Source organism: Pelobates fuscus, chromosome 4, assembly GCF_036172605.1.
Source record: "Pelobates fuscus isolate aPelFus1 chromosome 4, aPelFus1.pri, whole genome shotgun sequence".
Taxonomy (NCBI): Eukaryota; Metazoa; Chordata; class Amphibia; order Anura; family Pelobatidae; genus Pelobates; species Pelobates fuscus.
Window position 1 is genome coordinate 382,694,380 of NC_086320.1, and position 15,776 is coordinate 382,710,155.

Below are 15,776 nucleotides of genomic sequence, written 5' to 3' on the forward strand. Positions count from 1 at the left end.
CTGTGAACATGGAACCTTGGTCTAGTTATGATGGTCTCCTGTCTGTGAATATACTTGTTTATATCAAAGTATCCGATGAAACACTGAAGGCAGGCCCTTTAATCTATCTTACCAGAAAATGACAGTATAAAGTAGACTGTCTGTACATTGCATTTCTTATTATTACCTTTCTGCAGACATCCAGCTTCACTGGTAGATCCGCCCTGTGTGACAGATGGACAACAGCAAGAAGGTCTTTGTAATTGGGGGACAGATCTGATAAGAAGAAAAAGATAAAATGTAAAACCAAACAAAATCACCCCCCCACCCCCCAAGGCCATACATAGACAGTGTTGCTGTGCCAGCCTGAATAATAGTTACACTAATATAATATTATACAATCATCTCCATTCTCTACCCAAGTTACAGTTATTTTACGGACAAGCCATAATCAGAGTAATATTACTGAAAACGAAATGTTTACTCATATAGCACATCATTAATAGCTTAAATGTTCAAACTATTGCTGCAAAGCACCACCTATTCACCTAGTGGTAAGGGGTATTCTTCTCTGAATTCGTTCTTACCCAGGGATATGTGTATAGTATACACAAAATGTCCACACGTATTCCTGCTCTCCCTAAAAGCATTCAAAAAATGTATTTGGATTCCTCCCACTATCCAGATATGAACATTTAAGAGCATGCGCGCCCTTTTCAAAGAACGGCAAACAATGTTAAACAGAGCTGTCTGTTAATGAAATATCTCCAGTAAGAGTGACACTGAATCTCCATAATCTGACGGATTTACAGTTCAATCTACACATTTATTAAGAGTCATGGCAAGCCATACAGAGTTACAGACAATGTACCTGATCCAAGGACTTGCTCAGACAAACAGCGAATCAGCAACATGGTGACCGGCACCTCATTCAGGAACGTGATCAGTCCCTGGTAACCAATGTCCTTCAGCTTCAGCCGATGTTTGAACCGATCACTGACCTTCTCATACTTCACTAACTTATACAGGATCTAAAAAGATCAAACAGCCAGATCAATGGAGAATTCAATGTGTTTACACTCAACATATCCAAAGTAGAACTAGGTAAACATAATACAATTTGTGATACAGACGGATGGACTAGCAAAAGATAATCAGGGATGTGTGTGCTACATTGTATGAGAGTAATGATAGATAGCCAGCGTTACATCCGTTACAGTACACCAAGCCCAAGTCCACTTCCCTGCCCTAACATATGCCGTCTAGTGCAATCTGTGAGAATGTGCAGCCCGTTCCAACAGGTCTGTGACCCGACCAGGCAGCTCTCCAATCCCCAAACCCAGTACTACAGGCTGGAAGCAGTGCACCAATACTAAAGGGGGGGAACTACACGCACAAGATAATTGGCTGAGAGAGGCGACTGTCACCTTCAAGGATAGAGAGAGATAGAATAAATAATTTAAATCACTTTATATAAAAGTACACAATTCTGCCTGGTTCTGCCCTTAAAGCAAAGCCCTCATCTGAATACCTACAGATTAACTCCTACACTACCCTAACACACTACACATTAACTCCTACACTACCCTAACACACTACACATTAACTCCTACACTACCCTAACACACTACACATTAACTCCTACACTACCCTAACACACTACACATTAACTCCTACACTACCCTAACACACTACACATTAACTCCTACACTACCCTAACACACTACACATTAACTCCTACACTACCCTAACACACTACATTACACAATCACTAAACAAGGGTTAAAGGGACACTACAGCTTATTGAATTTGTTCTGGTGAGTAGAATCAGTCCCTTCAGGCTTTTTGCTGTAAACACAGTCTTTTCAGATAAAATGCAGTGTTTACATTACAGCCTAGTGAACTTCACTGGCCACTCCTCAGATGCCTACTACGGGTGCTTCAACTGCCATTCAGTGTCTCCACTCTCTGCATGGAGACACTGAACTTTCTTCAAAGAGATGCATTGATTCAATTCATCTCTATGAGGAGATGCTAATTGGCCAGGGCTGTGTTTGGGCTTGTGCTGGCTCTTCCCCTGATCTGCCTCTTTAACAATTTCAGATAATTCAATGCTTTCCTGTGATTAGATTTGAACAACACTTCTAATGATGTCAGCCTAGCAGGCAGTTCAGGGGCAGAGCTAGCAGCAGACTGGTATATCACTATAATAAGGGGCAAGGGGGTCAGATGGTGTTTTTAACACTATAGGGTCAGCAATACAGGTTTGTGTTCATGACCCTATAGTGTATCTTTAAAGACAAGAAGGGCTGCCAATCACTGGGCCTGATCAGAAATATACCTACTTTGAACACTTTCTCTCTAATTTGATCGGAGTATTTCTTCTGAACCAGCAGTGAGAAGAAGATTTCCACGTTCCCCTGCTCCATGAGTGTGGGGTAGAGCAGCTCGTGGTTGGGGTGGCTCTTCAATAGGCCGTGGAGCACCTCAAGTATACCACATACCTGGAATAGCAAGAGATCAGGAGTTACAGTTAGCGGCTAGAGGAAAACCTGCACTGGTGCTTGAATAAAGGCCCCGAGATGCAGCAAGTCATGTGTTTCTATGTATTTAAACACCCAGTTATTACGCCTTCCTCCCAGCATTCACCTGACCGACCTGTAACAGATCCTGAGAAATGGCTCCTACTGGTTACATAACCAGGGGGTAGTTATTTACATGTTGTAGAATTCTAGATGGCTTCGGGAACAGATTGCTAAATGTAGAATAATAATTAAAAACTGCTGATCATCTGAACTGAATGTGAAGAGGTACTCCCTAAATGCCTTTAGAAAACACTAAATACATGGAGGGAAAAAACAACCTTAGAATATGGGAATATGGGAAAAAGTGGTGTTTGGGGTGGCAGTATTTGGGTTAGTTTTTATGAAATATATTGAATTAAAGAAATACAAGCGTAGACAGCAACATGCTGAACAATCTATCGTCATTAGAAAGACATGGAAAACATTCTGTGACTTCGCAGCTCAGTACCTGTTCCTCGTCATTCACAGATCCCACGTAGCTCAGCACGCTGTGCAGGTCCTCGGCACACAGGTTTTTGGAAAGGAAATCCTTAATGATATTAAACAGCATCATCTGGATGGTTTTCATGTTGTCTGCAGTGATCTGCTCTTCTTTTAGTGCCCTGGGGAAGTAGATTGTCAGCTCATAAGCAGAGAATATACTACTTACAAATGTCCGTGTTGAATTTTCACGTTAGAGATTAACCTAATGCTCACGTAACGTGCGCAAGGAGCTAAACATGGGATTTTACTAAACAGTCAACAGAAAGCAAAACTAAAAAAAATTCAAGCTAAAACAACCAAGCTAAGACTACAGGTTTCCAAATTAACTATTTTTGGCAAAATTTATCTCATTTAGTTTTTAATTTCCAACTAATCAAATTTAGCACCAACAGGATTGTTTAACAACAGTTTCATCCTATTACAGACCCTGAAGGAGATAAAATGGTACCAAAGTGGGACGGAAAATACCAAATACAAGATTCCATTTAAGGGGAGTCTATGAGACAGGTATTTGTTCGTGGTAGTCTCGCCAGGGGATCGTAGTCAGTGTTTTAGTGTATGGTATGTCTGCCTAGGGTAAGTCGGTAGCACTCTCACTGCTGGCAGGAGTATAGCTATATTACAGGAGAACCGCACAGCTAGGTCCAGGCAATGCGAGATCTGTTCGGATTAATGGGGACACCCATGTCATGAATAAAACTGCACTTTATTCTGGCTAAGCAATGCCAGCGCTGAGATCTCTGCCCGGGACAATTACTCATGGTGTAAGGATTATTGTGCAAGGTAAGTCTGCAATGCCAAGGGTGGGATCTCTGCACACAAAGTGCAGATTTTAATACAAATTGGCACTTTCATATACTAACCTAGTTACACCCCTCTGGCTGTCAATCAAACAACCGGTTCAGTAACTTCCTGATTTGTTTAGATAAGTGTAACTAAACCCAAGAGGCAATAATTGCCCAGGGCACCTGCCTTGCAAAGACTTCTCATTGAGCTGCATTGGGAAGTCTGTGATTGGACAGATAGCAGGACACGTTCAGAGGTCTTGTGGAATCCATGCCTCGATGCATAAGAGCTGTTTTTGCAGCACAAGGGGGACCTACACAATATTTGGCCTGTGGTTTTAATTCTGTGGTTAGTCAGTGTGGAGTTGTCTATTCACTAAAGTCTGAATTGTACAGAATTAAAATCCAGTAAGCAGCTCAGACTGAAATTAGTCTAGCAGTGACTAAGCGGCCCATCTGAACAATGCGGACTTTAGAAACTAACCCAGGGAGATTTATTTCTTTAATGTCAATCCTAGTGATTTCAAGCACTGAATGCTAGGAGATCCTTCTGTGGTACTGTTGGTAGACTGAGGTATAACGAAAGCAGTGAGACCATAGAATCCTAACGTACACACGTTATACAGAGCCGCTTGTTCCTACAGCTGTTCACGGTGCATTGTATCTTCAGGAAGACACATGCTCACTTACTTGCACAGAATTCTTACCCACAATGCCTCCTGATGGAGTCCAAGATGTACTGCACGCCATATTTCTTCCGAATCCTCTGCTTGTAATCTTTCATGATGGATAATAAGTACTGAATATGACCTGTGAGGTGGAATTGTAGATTAACCAACTGTTTGCCAGAAAGCCATAACAATGCGAGCAGAGACAAACAATATCACTGACTCCATACAAGACGACGTTAACCAAACACAGTAACCATTGCTCTGTAACACACAGTATGAGAAGTATCTCATTTCCTCTCTGGCACATAGATGGTTAAATATTTATTGAAGGAAAGACTCAGCAGGTGTTTTGTAGGTCTCTTGCGATAACTTTTATTGTAATGTCTGGATTTTTAGAAAACAGTATTGTTTATGGTACGTTCAGGCTAGAATTACCACCACTGCAGTACAGATATGTCTGGGGTTGGGCTAGTTGGTGAGCTAGAGATGGTTATGAAGAGCAGGTTATTACAAACCTTGTAATATGTTAAATCGTTGCGTATAGAGTTCGTGGGGTGCGCTGCCCATATTGTTAGACCTGGGCTCAGCATTTCCACTCATCTACGAGTGTGAAATGGACCGTGTAGGCTTGCAGTGGCGGGCTTTCGCTTGGCTAGTGTTGTAGGACTTGAAATGTTGAGCGTTGCAGTTAGAAAGTACCATGGTAAGTATATATATGGCTTCCACGACGGCACATACCAATTCTGACTGCGAAGTCACTGCTGCTCCAGATACGGAAGTCAAAGAGCAGGTGCTGGTAGAAGTGATGGAGAAGGAGGCTGTGACCTTCTGAAGATATTTGGTCCATTAACATCTGAGAGGCCATCAGCACGTTCATATCCAGAGTGAGCGGAGACACCTTGGGGAGAAACAGACCCAGTTATAGCATTGGCAGAATTTAGTCTTCCTCTCTGTTGGCTCTCAGAATCAGAACCAGTATCACAGGCACATGGATCTCAGCCAAGGGGATCCTCTTACCAGGGAAAACACCTCCAGCATCACAACGAGCCATTAGTCCACATTCCCACCGCATAGGGAAACACAGGACTACACGCTCACTGCCTAAAATGCATCACAACATTCAGTGTCGCCTCCCTCTGCATGCAGACACTGAACTTTCCTCATAGAGATTCATTGATTCAATTAATCTATATGAGGAGATGCTGATTGGCCAGGGCTGTGTTTGAATTGTGCCAACTCTGCCCCTGATCTGCCTCTTTGTCAGTCTCAGCCAATCCTATGGGGAAGCATTGTGATGGGATCAGGCCACCACTTCTGATTATTTCAGCAGGCAGTGGGCAGGTCTAAAGGAAACAGGGACAAAGCATGCAGCTCCAGACTTGAATACAAGTCAGATTTAATTATATTTAGGGAGGCAAGAGGGGGCAAGATGGTGGTTTTAACTCTATTGTGTCAGGAATACATGTTTGTGTTCCTGACCCTATAGTGTCCTTTAAAAAAATAAAATAAATTTAAAGCATAAAATACACCAGTGTTCAAAGTTTTCCTTGCAGCCTAATCCTTCTTGCCTGATGTTGATCCCCCTGGCCGGGACCGAGGGGAGAACAGACTGAGGGGCGGACAGAGGCAGTTGAGATGCCATGCTGCCATTGGCTGTCTTGAGCCAGTGTCAGACACCAATTATGACCAGAATTGACATTACAAAGCCTTGAGTTCTGGGCTGGAGTAACAACAAATCACTGTGGTCATGGTGCTTGGAGTAAATGTCAAGTTACGGAGAGAAAATCAATGAGAAGAAGGCTATTTACCAGGCTCACTTTTTGGAGGAGGGATCCGATGATGGCCGGGCCATAACACTGCAGAAGGCTCTCCTGATTGACTGGATGATTGTGAATAAAGTTTTTAACCATGAGAAGGAAAGCTGCCACGCCATTCCGCTCCAATCTGCTCTCTTCAAAGAGAAAGACAGGGAATGATCAGGACAATCGTCACACACCAAAAACAAACCAATCGTCACACACCAACAACAAACCAACCGTCACACACCAAAAACAAACCAATCGTCACACACCAAAAACAAACCAATCGTTACACACCACAAACAAACCAATCGTTACACACCACAAACAAACCAATCGTTACACACCACAAACAAACCAACCGTTACACACCACAAACAAACCAATCGTTACACACCACAAACAAACCAACCGTTACACACCACAAACAAACCAATCGTTACACACCACAAACAAACCAATCGTTACACACCACAAACAAACCAATCGTTACACACCACAAACAAACCAATCGTTACACACCACAAACAAACCAATCGTTACACACCACAAACAAACCAATCGTTACACACCACAAACAAACCAATCGTTACACACCACAAACAAACCAATCGTTACACACCACAAACAAACCAATCGTTACACACCACAAACAAACCAATCGTTACACACCACAAACAAACCAATCGTTACACACCACAAACAAACCAATCGTTACACACCACAAACAAACCAATCGTTACACACCACAAACAAACCAATCGTTACACACCACAAACAAACCAATCGTTACACACCACAAACAAACCAATCGTTACACACCACAAACAAACCAATCGTTCCCTGTTGTATGAAGTGGATTTCAATGGATAAATCCATGAGAGTGATCATTTTCCCAATTGCTCAAGAGCAGTTAATCTGGAATACAAAGTACCCCCCCCCCCCCCCCCCGCAGGCACCCTGATTGTCTGTTTTGTAGTTTGGCTACAGTTTAATGCTGGATCAAATAAAATCACAGCTTACCACAACAATGCCGAGATTTGTGAACTATCAATACACAGTGCGACTTTCCATCTGGGCTGTGATATGGTGCAGCTTAGTAATAAATGGGGTGCACGATATTTCCCCCTGATTTCTGCTGTGAAGTTCTGTTTCCCAGGGGCATTGGATTTCTAAAGTATATCTTTAATGATAATGATTATCTTTAGGATAATTCTTCTTTGGATAAGTGTTATATAGGGTACACAGCTCAGTCAGTAAATTCATCTTAGAATAAAATGCACCATTATTTTCCGGGGAAAATGTTCCCATGTCCTTTGTGACAGGGAGTCAATTACCTGAAGATTTCCCAAGAGGCATTTGCATTCCCTGCGCATTCCGCGAGGACGTCAGCTCAGGACCAACTAAGTCATGTGTCTCCTGGGTGCCCGGAGCTTCCTTGGTCTGCTGTGCCACCTGGTGTAGCAGAGGGAGCAGTGTACCCATCCCTCCGACACAGTTAACAACGTCCTGGGGCAGAGAGAGAGATGTGTCAGTTGGGCTCTCGAGAGAGAGAGAGAGTGGGGGATGGCAGCAAAAAGGAAGGAAAAGACGGCAAGATCAAGAGATGCTAAAGTAGAGGATGTATGACAGCAGCATCAGGATGGAAAAGTGATGAGACAAGAGGTGGAATACATCACATGGAGAACCTCAAACCAGATACCTTCACGTCCCAAGTAATGACACGGTGGCCAGTCAGTCGACCATCAAACGAGTGACTCGGGGAAAGGTCCAGACAGATGTTATTTTGAGATGCCTGTGAACAAAGCGAATGAAAAGTTATTTATGAATAAAGTATAGAAAATAGAAGAAAAATATATGTACAAACACATTTACCCTGGACCTGGGGTTTACACACATAACTATGGCGTGCCAGTTTTTTGGGAATGCACACCTGGAACATTTATTGGGATGCACACATGCATGTTATAGTTAAGGGCACACACGTGCCATGGATTTTGGGGTACACGCGTACCTGGGGAGTGTAGAAGAGGAGAAGTTTGCTGTTAAGGTCGTTCAACTCGCCGTCCAGTTTGAATGGAGACACTAAGTTCGGGCCTGAAGGAAGGAGGTGAAATTTAGTAAATGCCAGCTGGGCCCATATGCAAATACAGACACTAAATCCATGTCTTCAGCCGACTTCGAACTATGAATTGCAGGAATTACACTAGCAGTTTCTCTATACTAGGAGATGGCTCCTTCACTCAATGCTAGACCGAATCCGGCCTAGTTACGGCTAGACCGAATCCGGCCTAGTTACGGCTAGACCGAATCCGGCCTAGTTACGGCTAGACCGAATCCGACCTAGTTACGGCTAGACCGAATCCGGCCTAGTTACGGCTAGACCGAATCCGGCCTAGTTACGGCTAGACCGAATCCGGCCTAGTTACGGCTAGACCGAATCCGGCCTAGTTACGGCTAGACCGAATCCGGCCTAGTTACGGCTAGACCGAATCCGGCCTAGTTACGGCTAGACCGAATCCGGCCTAGTTACGGCTAGACCGAATCCGGCCTAGTTACGGCTAGACCGAATCCGGCCTAGTTACGGCTAGACCGAATCCGGCCTAGTTACGGCTAGACCGAATATTGCCTAGTTACGGCTAGACTGAATCCTGCCTAGTTACGGCTAGACCGAATCCTGCCTAGTTACGGCTAGACCGAATCCTGCCTAGTTACGGCTAGACCGAATCCTGCCTAGTTACGGCTAGACCGAATCCTGCCTAGTTACGGCTAGACCGAATCCTGCCTAGTTACGGCTAGACCGAATCCGGCCTAGTTACGGCTGGAAAGATGGAACTTTTTCAGTGTCAATTATTATTCCTAGAAACAGGGTGACTATGAACGTTATGGTCTGACAGGATGACAAACCTGTCCAAAACATGAAATTATTGGAGAATTACCAGCAGTGTAAAGCGCCTTCACTTGTGCAGGTTGCAGAGCGTCGTGAAAGATGGCCACTGTGCCAAGATGACCTTCCAATGATGTGGGAGTCCCCCACTCTGTGTCCTGAGTCCCTGCCACTATGGTAGACACCAGCCCCTCCCGAGGGCCGGGCCCTGCTATCATCCCCCAGCTGGGCCGGCTGGCCGTTGCAGGGAAGGACTGAGAGCGGCTGAGCGCAGTGTGCGAAGCGAAGGTGAGATCCGGAGTATGAGATGGAGAGGTGAAAACCGTGGTGGTTGTTCGGTGCCCGGCAGATCCGATGCAGCATGAAGTAAAGGACTGTGAATGAGTAACAGACGCAGAGTGGGAATGGGCTGATACAGACTATGTCGCATGAATTTACAAATTGCCCTCAAACAACCTCCAGCTACAATTTTATTACAAAAATGTTTGTAAGTGAACTAAATGGTTTGTAAATAAAACAGCAGCTGAGGAAACCACTATGGTAAATGGTCTAAAATACAGATTAAAGAGGACCTTTAACTGAACCCAATGTTATATCGCTCGCCATGTTAATAAACATTTACAGCACGGGTATAAAGGTACAGTCCATGCTGGAATTAACCCCTTTGTTTTTTTTATACATTATGAAAATGCAGTTCTAAAGGCTGAGCTATCAACAAATCCAGCTTCTATTATTTTAATTAATGCTATCTCAAGAATGAAGCCAGAGAGACAGATAATGGCTGTGTATTACAAGCACCCCCAGTAAAGTGTCCATACAGCGAGCCGTCCATTGTCTCACACTCACCTCATTCAGAGACGGGAAGCGAAGCTGTGCCACTTTCCTTAGTTCACCATCGGTATAAATATTCACCATATTCTGCCCAAATGGTCGTCTCCCTGCCACATGCACAATGTCCACACTGTGCTGGAAAAAAACAGAAGAAAAAACAGATGGTAGGATTGGCGCCCCGGCGCACGCTGGCCTTGCTGGCTGAAACCTACACTGCTGGTTCCTGTCTTGCACCACATATAGCAGCCTGAAAGGATGCCGCACTGGATAGAACAGTAAATGTCACAATTTTTATTTCTCTCAAGAAATGGATATTTTTTTTTACATCATTGCGGTCAGCGTGTAAGGTCCAGTAGTACATCGCAACTTCTAGGTAGAAATCAATGCATTTAATTACGCAGATAACAATTAACCCACAATCCAGCACTGAGAAAGGGTTAAACCGTGTCTTGTGGACTTTACTCAACAAAATGCACCCACTTGCACGCTGTCTGGGTATCAGAACCAACACACCTCCATTAAACACATTGAGAGACTATGAGTTCAGGATTTAGGTGCTGCCTCCTGCTGGCCACGTTAAAGGGGGACAGTTTGTGCTGTTTGTGACTGGTTATTTATCAGAATGGTGGGCAGAGACTCACCCACATGGCATCGTTAAAGTGTAATTCCGGCAGAGCCACCGTCATGTATTCTTTCTTGGTGCAAACTGCAACCACGAGCATCCCATCCATTGTGAAGAAAGCTTCAAACCCCGTGCCGCTAGCTGCAAAGAAACTAAACACAGAGAACAGGTGCAATCTGTCAAACATTTACTCAGATACGAACAAGGAACGCACTAAGGGAATTCTATGGATTAGAGCAAAATAGTCAAGTGAATTATTTATTGTACTGAACGTGTTGCCATATCCTGAGTCATCAATACATCCTTGCACAAAAACATACTATCTGTAATTGGGAAAGCAGCCTGGGACAGTCAGTTTAAATGTAGTAGAAGAGGACACTGGTTCTTCCTGAGCACTTGAGTCTGATCCTACTTCTTCTACAAAGGGACACGTGTTGCCACAGAGGGGGACATGCGCTGCCACTCGCCACCAGAGAGGAAGACACTTGCAGTCACAGAGGCGGAAACACACTGCAACTCGCAGCCCCCGAGGGTGACAGGACTGATACTCACCACCACAGAGGAAGACACTAGCTGTCACAGAGGCGGACACACGCTGCAATTCGCGGCCACTCGCCACCACAGACTAGGACATGCACCACTTTAAAGAGACAGTCACTACTACTTCCAACCACACAGGAGAACAGCCCCTATCACCCCCAGCCACACAGGGGAACAATTACAACCACTCCAAGCCACACATGGGATCAATCACGATCACTCCAAGCCACACAAAGGAACAATCACTACCATCTAGACATACAGGAGGTCATAGTCTTACATTTCTAGGAGACATGTTTCCACACTCACACTCACTGCCAAAAAGCGACAATCTGACCATACAAAGTGTCCCACGCCATTACCTGTATAGCTGCTTGCGCTTCCTTCCACTCAGTAACTCATCCTTCACGTTTTCATTCAGACAGACCCAGGCGTGAAAGGCAAAGCCAGCCCCCGGCCACTTCTGCATGGTGGGCACCATGATCCCAGACATGCTGGGTGTCAGGTCAAAATACTGCAGGGCTCGCTCCGGCCCATCCTTCCTGGCCATGGCAGAAAGTGCTCGGATGACCTTGGCTGCATATGGATGACAGCAATTGCCATCAGTCCTCAGGAGCCGAATAAGTTGTTTGAGCTCGGTGGGTCGGCTGGAGAGGCGGCCCAGCACTTGAAGGAGGCTGATGAGATTCTCCGCACACTTTTCATCCAACGTGGTCTCATGCTGGAGCGCTGCCAGAATGTGGCTCGCCATCCCGGCTTGCACGCATGTCATACGGTTCCTCAGGGAGGAGTCACAGGTAACTTTCAGCCAATCAGACACCAGTATTTGTAGATCTCGTGGAACAAGCTCAGGGATCCACTGGACCAGAATTAGAAGGGGCTGTTCATTCTGGATGGCAAGCTCTGTACTGAAGTCGTGAACACTTTCTACAGCCTGAAAGAGATGTTTAACATTCACATTAGAAAGATACAGAGCTGTGCTAATGAGGTCCACATGTTCAATAAACCATACAGCTGGAAAGCTAGCAGCTTCCCAGACTATCAGCCGAACAAGGCTTTACCCACAGGTGGGGTGGGAGAGGTCTCTAACCTACAAAATGGAGGAACTATTCTTGCGTGCGCTGACGAGTGTCTAGTTCACAGTTATTATTAAATTAGGGAGTGCCAGAGGTTAGCAATATAGACCATTGCCGTTATTTCCATATTACTGCCACTTTAAGAATTATGCGAAATATTGTAATTTTTTCAGAACTCTCACAGTCTACAAACAACAAGAGAAAATGAATAAAGTTGTGTCACCATGTTCAGCAGTTCTTGGAGAAGTCTCTTCGTAGGCTGGCATCGGCTCTTCAGGACTTCGAAAAGATGAGGGTAACCGATTCGTTCTTTGAACACTTCCTGCGCAGAAGAAGAAATAAATCGTGTTATAACGTCCAAGACCGTGCGAAGCACAGATTGTCTGCGGGAATCTTCCTACCCAGCAATCTCTCAATGAGAAAGACCAAGACGGAGCTAGCAGGCACAGAATAAACAACGATTAGCCAGTCACACAAATAGCACATGGGCCCGTCTGATAAAAGACAGTTTATTCCCTCCTGCTTTGTGACAATCTCTCTACCTGCATGAAACACAGGAACCTCTTAGCAGGAGCGCTAACAGAATGTGGGGCAGGGTTCTAACAGCGGATGAGTCCCCCTCTCCTCCCATTCCATGTCACGCTCATTGCTTTCTGTTAGTGATACTTCTATAAATACGCAGTTATAACCAAAATGTCAAAGCCTTTACGTTAGGATGCTTTCCAATACATTTATCGCAAAGGAACAAGGAGGACACACCTATTGCTTGCTGTTTAACAGTATTAACAGTAGCCATTACATACAAACCCAAAGCCTGTGACTCACCTTGGCAGATGGCGAGTTTCTCATGATGGAAGTCAGAACACCGATGGCGTTTACTGTAATGGAATCCGAGTCGCTGTCAAGGACCTGTATAGTGCACAGAAAATCAGTCAGCTGTGGTTCATCATCTTACAGAAGGAGTTTATGAATTTCAATCATCACCAAGCTCCCCTAATTACAAGACCATGCCAGCACGATCCAGCTACCGCCATCACATCACATAGCAACTCACCACCAGCACCACTAACACCAATAATTATCCATTACAGAATTAAAGGAACACTAACACAGAGCCCCACACCATGTCAAATTCAGGGAACCACATTATACAGCAGAAATTGTGTACGGATTTACTTTTCATTTTAGTTACCTGGCTGAGTGATGGGTCCAGGGTAAAAATGTAGGGAACCTGCACAAGTATCTTATCTTTTACAAATACTCAGAAACATAAGTGAAGCTTTGCTCTTTTTATTGACTTTATATTTTGTAACTTCTAGTGTAATTTAAGTCACCAGACAACAAATGTCAAAATAACATTAAAATAAAGTTTGAAAGCTGCACAGATTCTATGGGAATACACCAATGATTAGATTATTCCGACTCAACTGAGATGATGCGCACAGTGAGATAGGAGTCCAAGGGATCAGCTCACAGTCAGTCAAGGACTCCTATAAAGAGCTGTGTGGGCCCTGTACGGACTGTGGAAATGGGCTCGGTGGGCCCTGTACGGACTGTGGAAATGGGCTCGGTGGGCCCTGTACGGACTCTGGAAATGGGCTCGGTGGGCCCTGTACAGACTGTGGAAATGGGCTCGGTGGGCCCTGTACAGACTGTGAATATGGGCTCGGTGGGCCCTGTACAGACTGTGAATATGGGCTCGGTGGGCCCTGTACAGACTGTGAATATGGGCTCGGTGGGCCCTGTACAGACTGTGAATATGGGCTCGGTGGGCCCTGTACGGACTGTGGAATTGGGCTCGGTGGGCCCTGTACGGACTGTGGAATTGGGCTCGGTGGGCCCTGTACAGACTGTGGAAATGGGCTCGGTGGGCCCTGTACAGACTGTGGAAATGGGCTCGGTGGGCCCTGTACAGACTGTGAATATGGGCTCGGTGGGCCCTGTACAGACTGTGAATATGGGCTCGGTGGGCCCTGTACAGACTGTGAATATGGGCTCGGTGGGCCCTGTACGGACTGTGGAATTGGGCTCGGTGGGCCCTGTACGGACTGTGGAATTGGGCTCGGTGGGCCCTGTACAGACTGTGGAAATGGGCTCGGTGGGCCCTGTACAGACTGTGGAAATGGGCTCGGTGGGCCCTGTACAGACTGTGGAAATGGGCTCGGTGGGCCCTGTACAGACTGTGGAAATGGGCTCGGTGGGCCCTGTACAGACTGTGGAAATGGGCTCGGTGGGCCCTGTACAGACTGTGGAAATGGGCTCGGTGGGCCCTGTACAGACTGTGGAAATGGGCTCGGTGGGCCCTGTACAGACTGTGGAAATGGGCTCGGTGGTCCCTGTACGGACTGTGGAAATGGGCTCGGTGGGCTCTGAGATTTTACTGTGTAAATAGTTTTTGACAAATTTGTTGTGTTTCTCTTTCTATTGCACCAAGGTTAAGAGATGTGCCACCACAAAAAGATTGTACAGGCAACAAGCACCGTATCCATCAGAATACGCCATGCCAAGCCATTTATGTAGGCAAAGTTCTACCTCTCAGTCACCTCTGAGACCTCTAATATGTATCGCGGTTACACAGATCTAAAATCTGAGCAAAGACAGGTGAATCACATCAGCATCAAGAAATAAAGAATAGCCAAAACGCAGACTGCATAAAACAAAAAAACTGTTTATCAAAGCTCAGAGCAACCATATCCATTAAACACCATCAGGACGCTAGAGGATCACAAAGAGATCAGAGATGGTATTAGGGCTAATATGGTTAGCGATATGAACCTGCAGCAAGTCACTCCTGTCAGACTGCGCGCAGGTTTATTTTCATGTTTGTGTACGTTGTGAAGGGTCTTCTCTGCTTAATATAAAACACGTTATTTTGTAAACCGGTTACTTTTCTTGGACACGCAGTCTGCACAGCGGGATCAGCTGGGCTACAGAACTAATTTCAGTATTAACTTATTCAAGATTTTTAAGAACAAGACGAGATACGTACAGATATTTTTATTAGTGACATAAGGCTGTCCTAGACTTAAGATCAGGCCAGGGACTAATTAAAAGTATTTTAAAATATTAGGCATACTAGATGCGCCGAATGGTTCTCATCTGCCGTAACATTCTATGTTTCTATGTGATGCTGTACAATGGGTAGAAAAATGAAAAGAAGTAAAAAAAAACAGGGACTGAGGAAGGCCCTTCTCTGAAGAGCTTACAATCTAAATATTGATAACGTTTAACTTAAACCAAATAAAAACGGGTTTCAAGGTCCAACACACAAAGAGGATCATGCACTAAATGAGAATTTATGGGGAATTTCAAATTTAAGATCATAATAGCCAAAATGGAAACATTTTCTAAATCAGCTATGCTTTAAATTCACCTTGAATACTCCCTTCAGTAAGTAAGCGTGTAAGTCTCCCAGCACAATAGATCTGTCCTGATTGTACAATTACTAAAAAGGCCACGCTGGAATACTGACGGCAAGAGCCGTGTACATCTGCCCCCTCTCCTAATTAGCCCCCAGA

At 44.9% G+C, this 15,776-nt stretch overlaps 1 protein-coding gene across 7 annotated transcripts in view; it reads right to left on the reverse strand.

The window, feature by feature from the left end:
• NBEAL2 (neurobeachin like 2) overlaps positions 1-15,776 on the reverse strand; it is a 134,789-nt gene that overhangs the window by 31,947 nt on the left and 87,066 nt on the right. For 5 of the 7 annotated variants that reach the window (XM_063452839.1, XM_063452840.1, XM_063452837.1 and 2 more), the window contains 16 exons: positions 13,084-13,167; positions 12,482-12,580; positions 11,545-12,116; positions 10,662-10,794; positions 10,036-10,155; positions 9,242-9,563; positions 8,317-8,399; positions 8,005-8,097; positions 7,640-7,811; positions 6,312-6,454; positions 5,242-5,401; positions 4,540-4,642; positions 3,013-3,166; positions 2,325-2,483; positions 851-1,010; positions 167-255 (listed from right to left, as the gene is read on the reverse strand). In XM_063452839.1, coding sequence (XP_063308909.1) covers positions 167-255; positions 851-1,010; positions 2,325-2,483; positions 3,013-3,166; positions 4,540-4,642; positions 5,242-5,401; positions 6,312-6,454; positions 7,640-7,811; positions 8,005-8,097; positions 8,317-8,399; positions 9,242-9,563; positions 10,036-10,155; positions 10,662-10,794; positions 11,545-12,116; positions 12,482-12,580; positions 13,084-13,167 — 2,646 coding nt within the window. The remainder of the gene's footprint in view (positions 1-166; positions 256-850; positions 1,011-2,324; positions 2,484-3,012; positions 3,167-4,539; positions 4,643-5,241; positions 5,402-6,311; positions 6,455-7,639; positions 7,812-8,004; positions 8,098-8,316; positions 8,400-9,241; positions 9,564-10,035; positions 10,156-10,661; positions 10,795-11,544; positions 12,117-12,481; positions 12,581-13,083; positions 13,168-15,776) is intronic. The other 2 variants (XM_063452841.1, XM_063452836.1) reach the window with 1 other exon arrangement.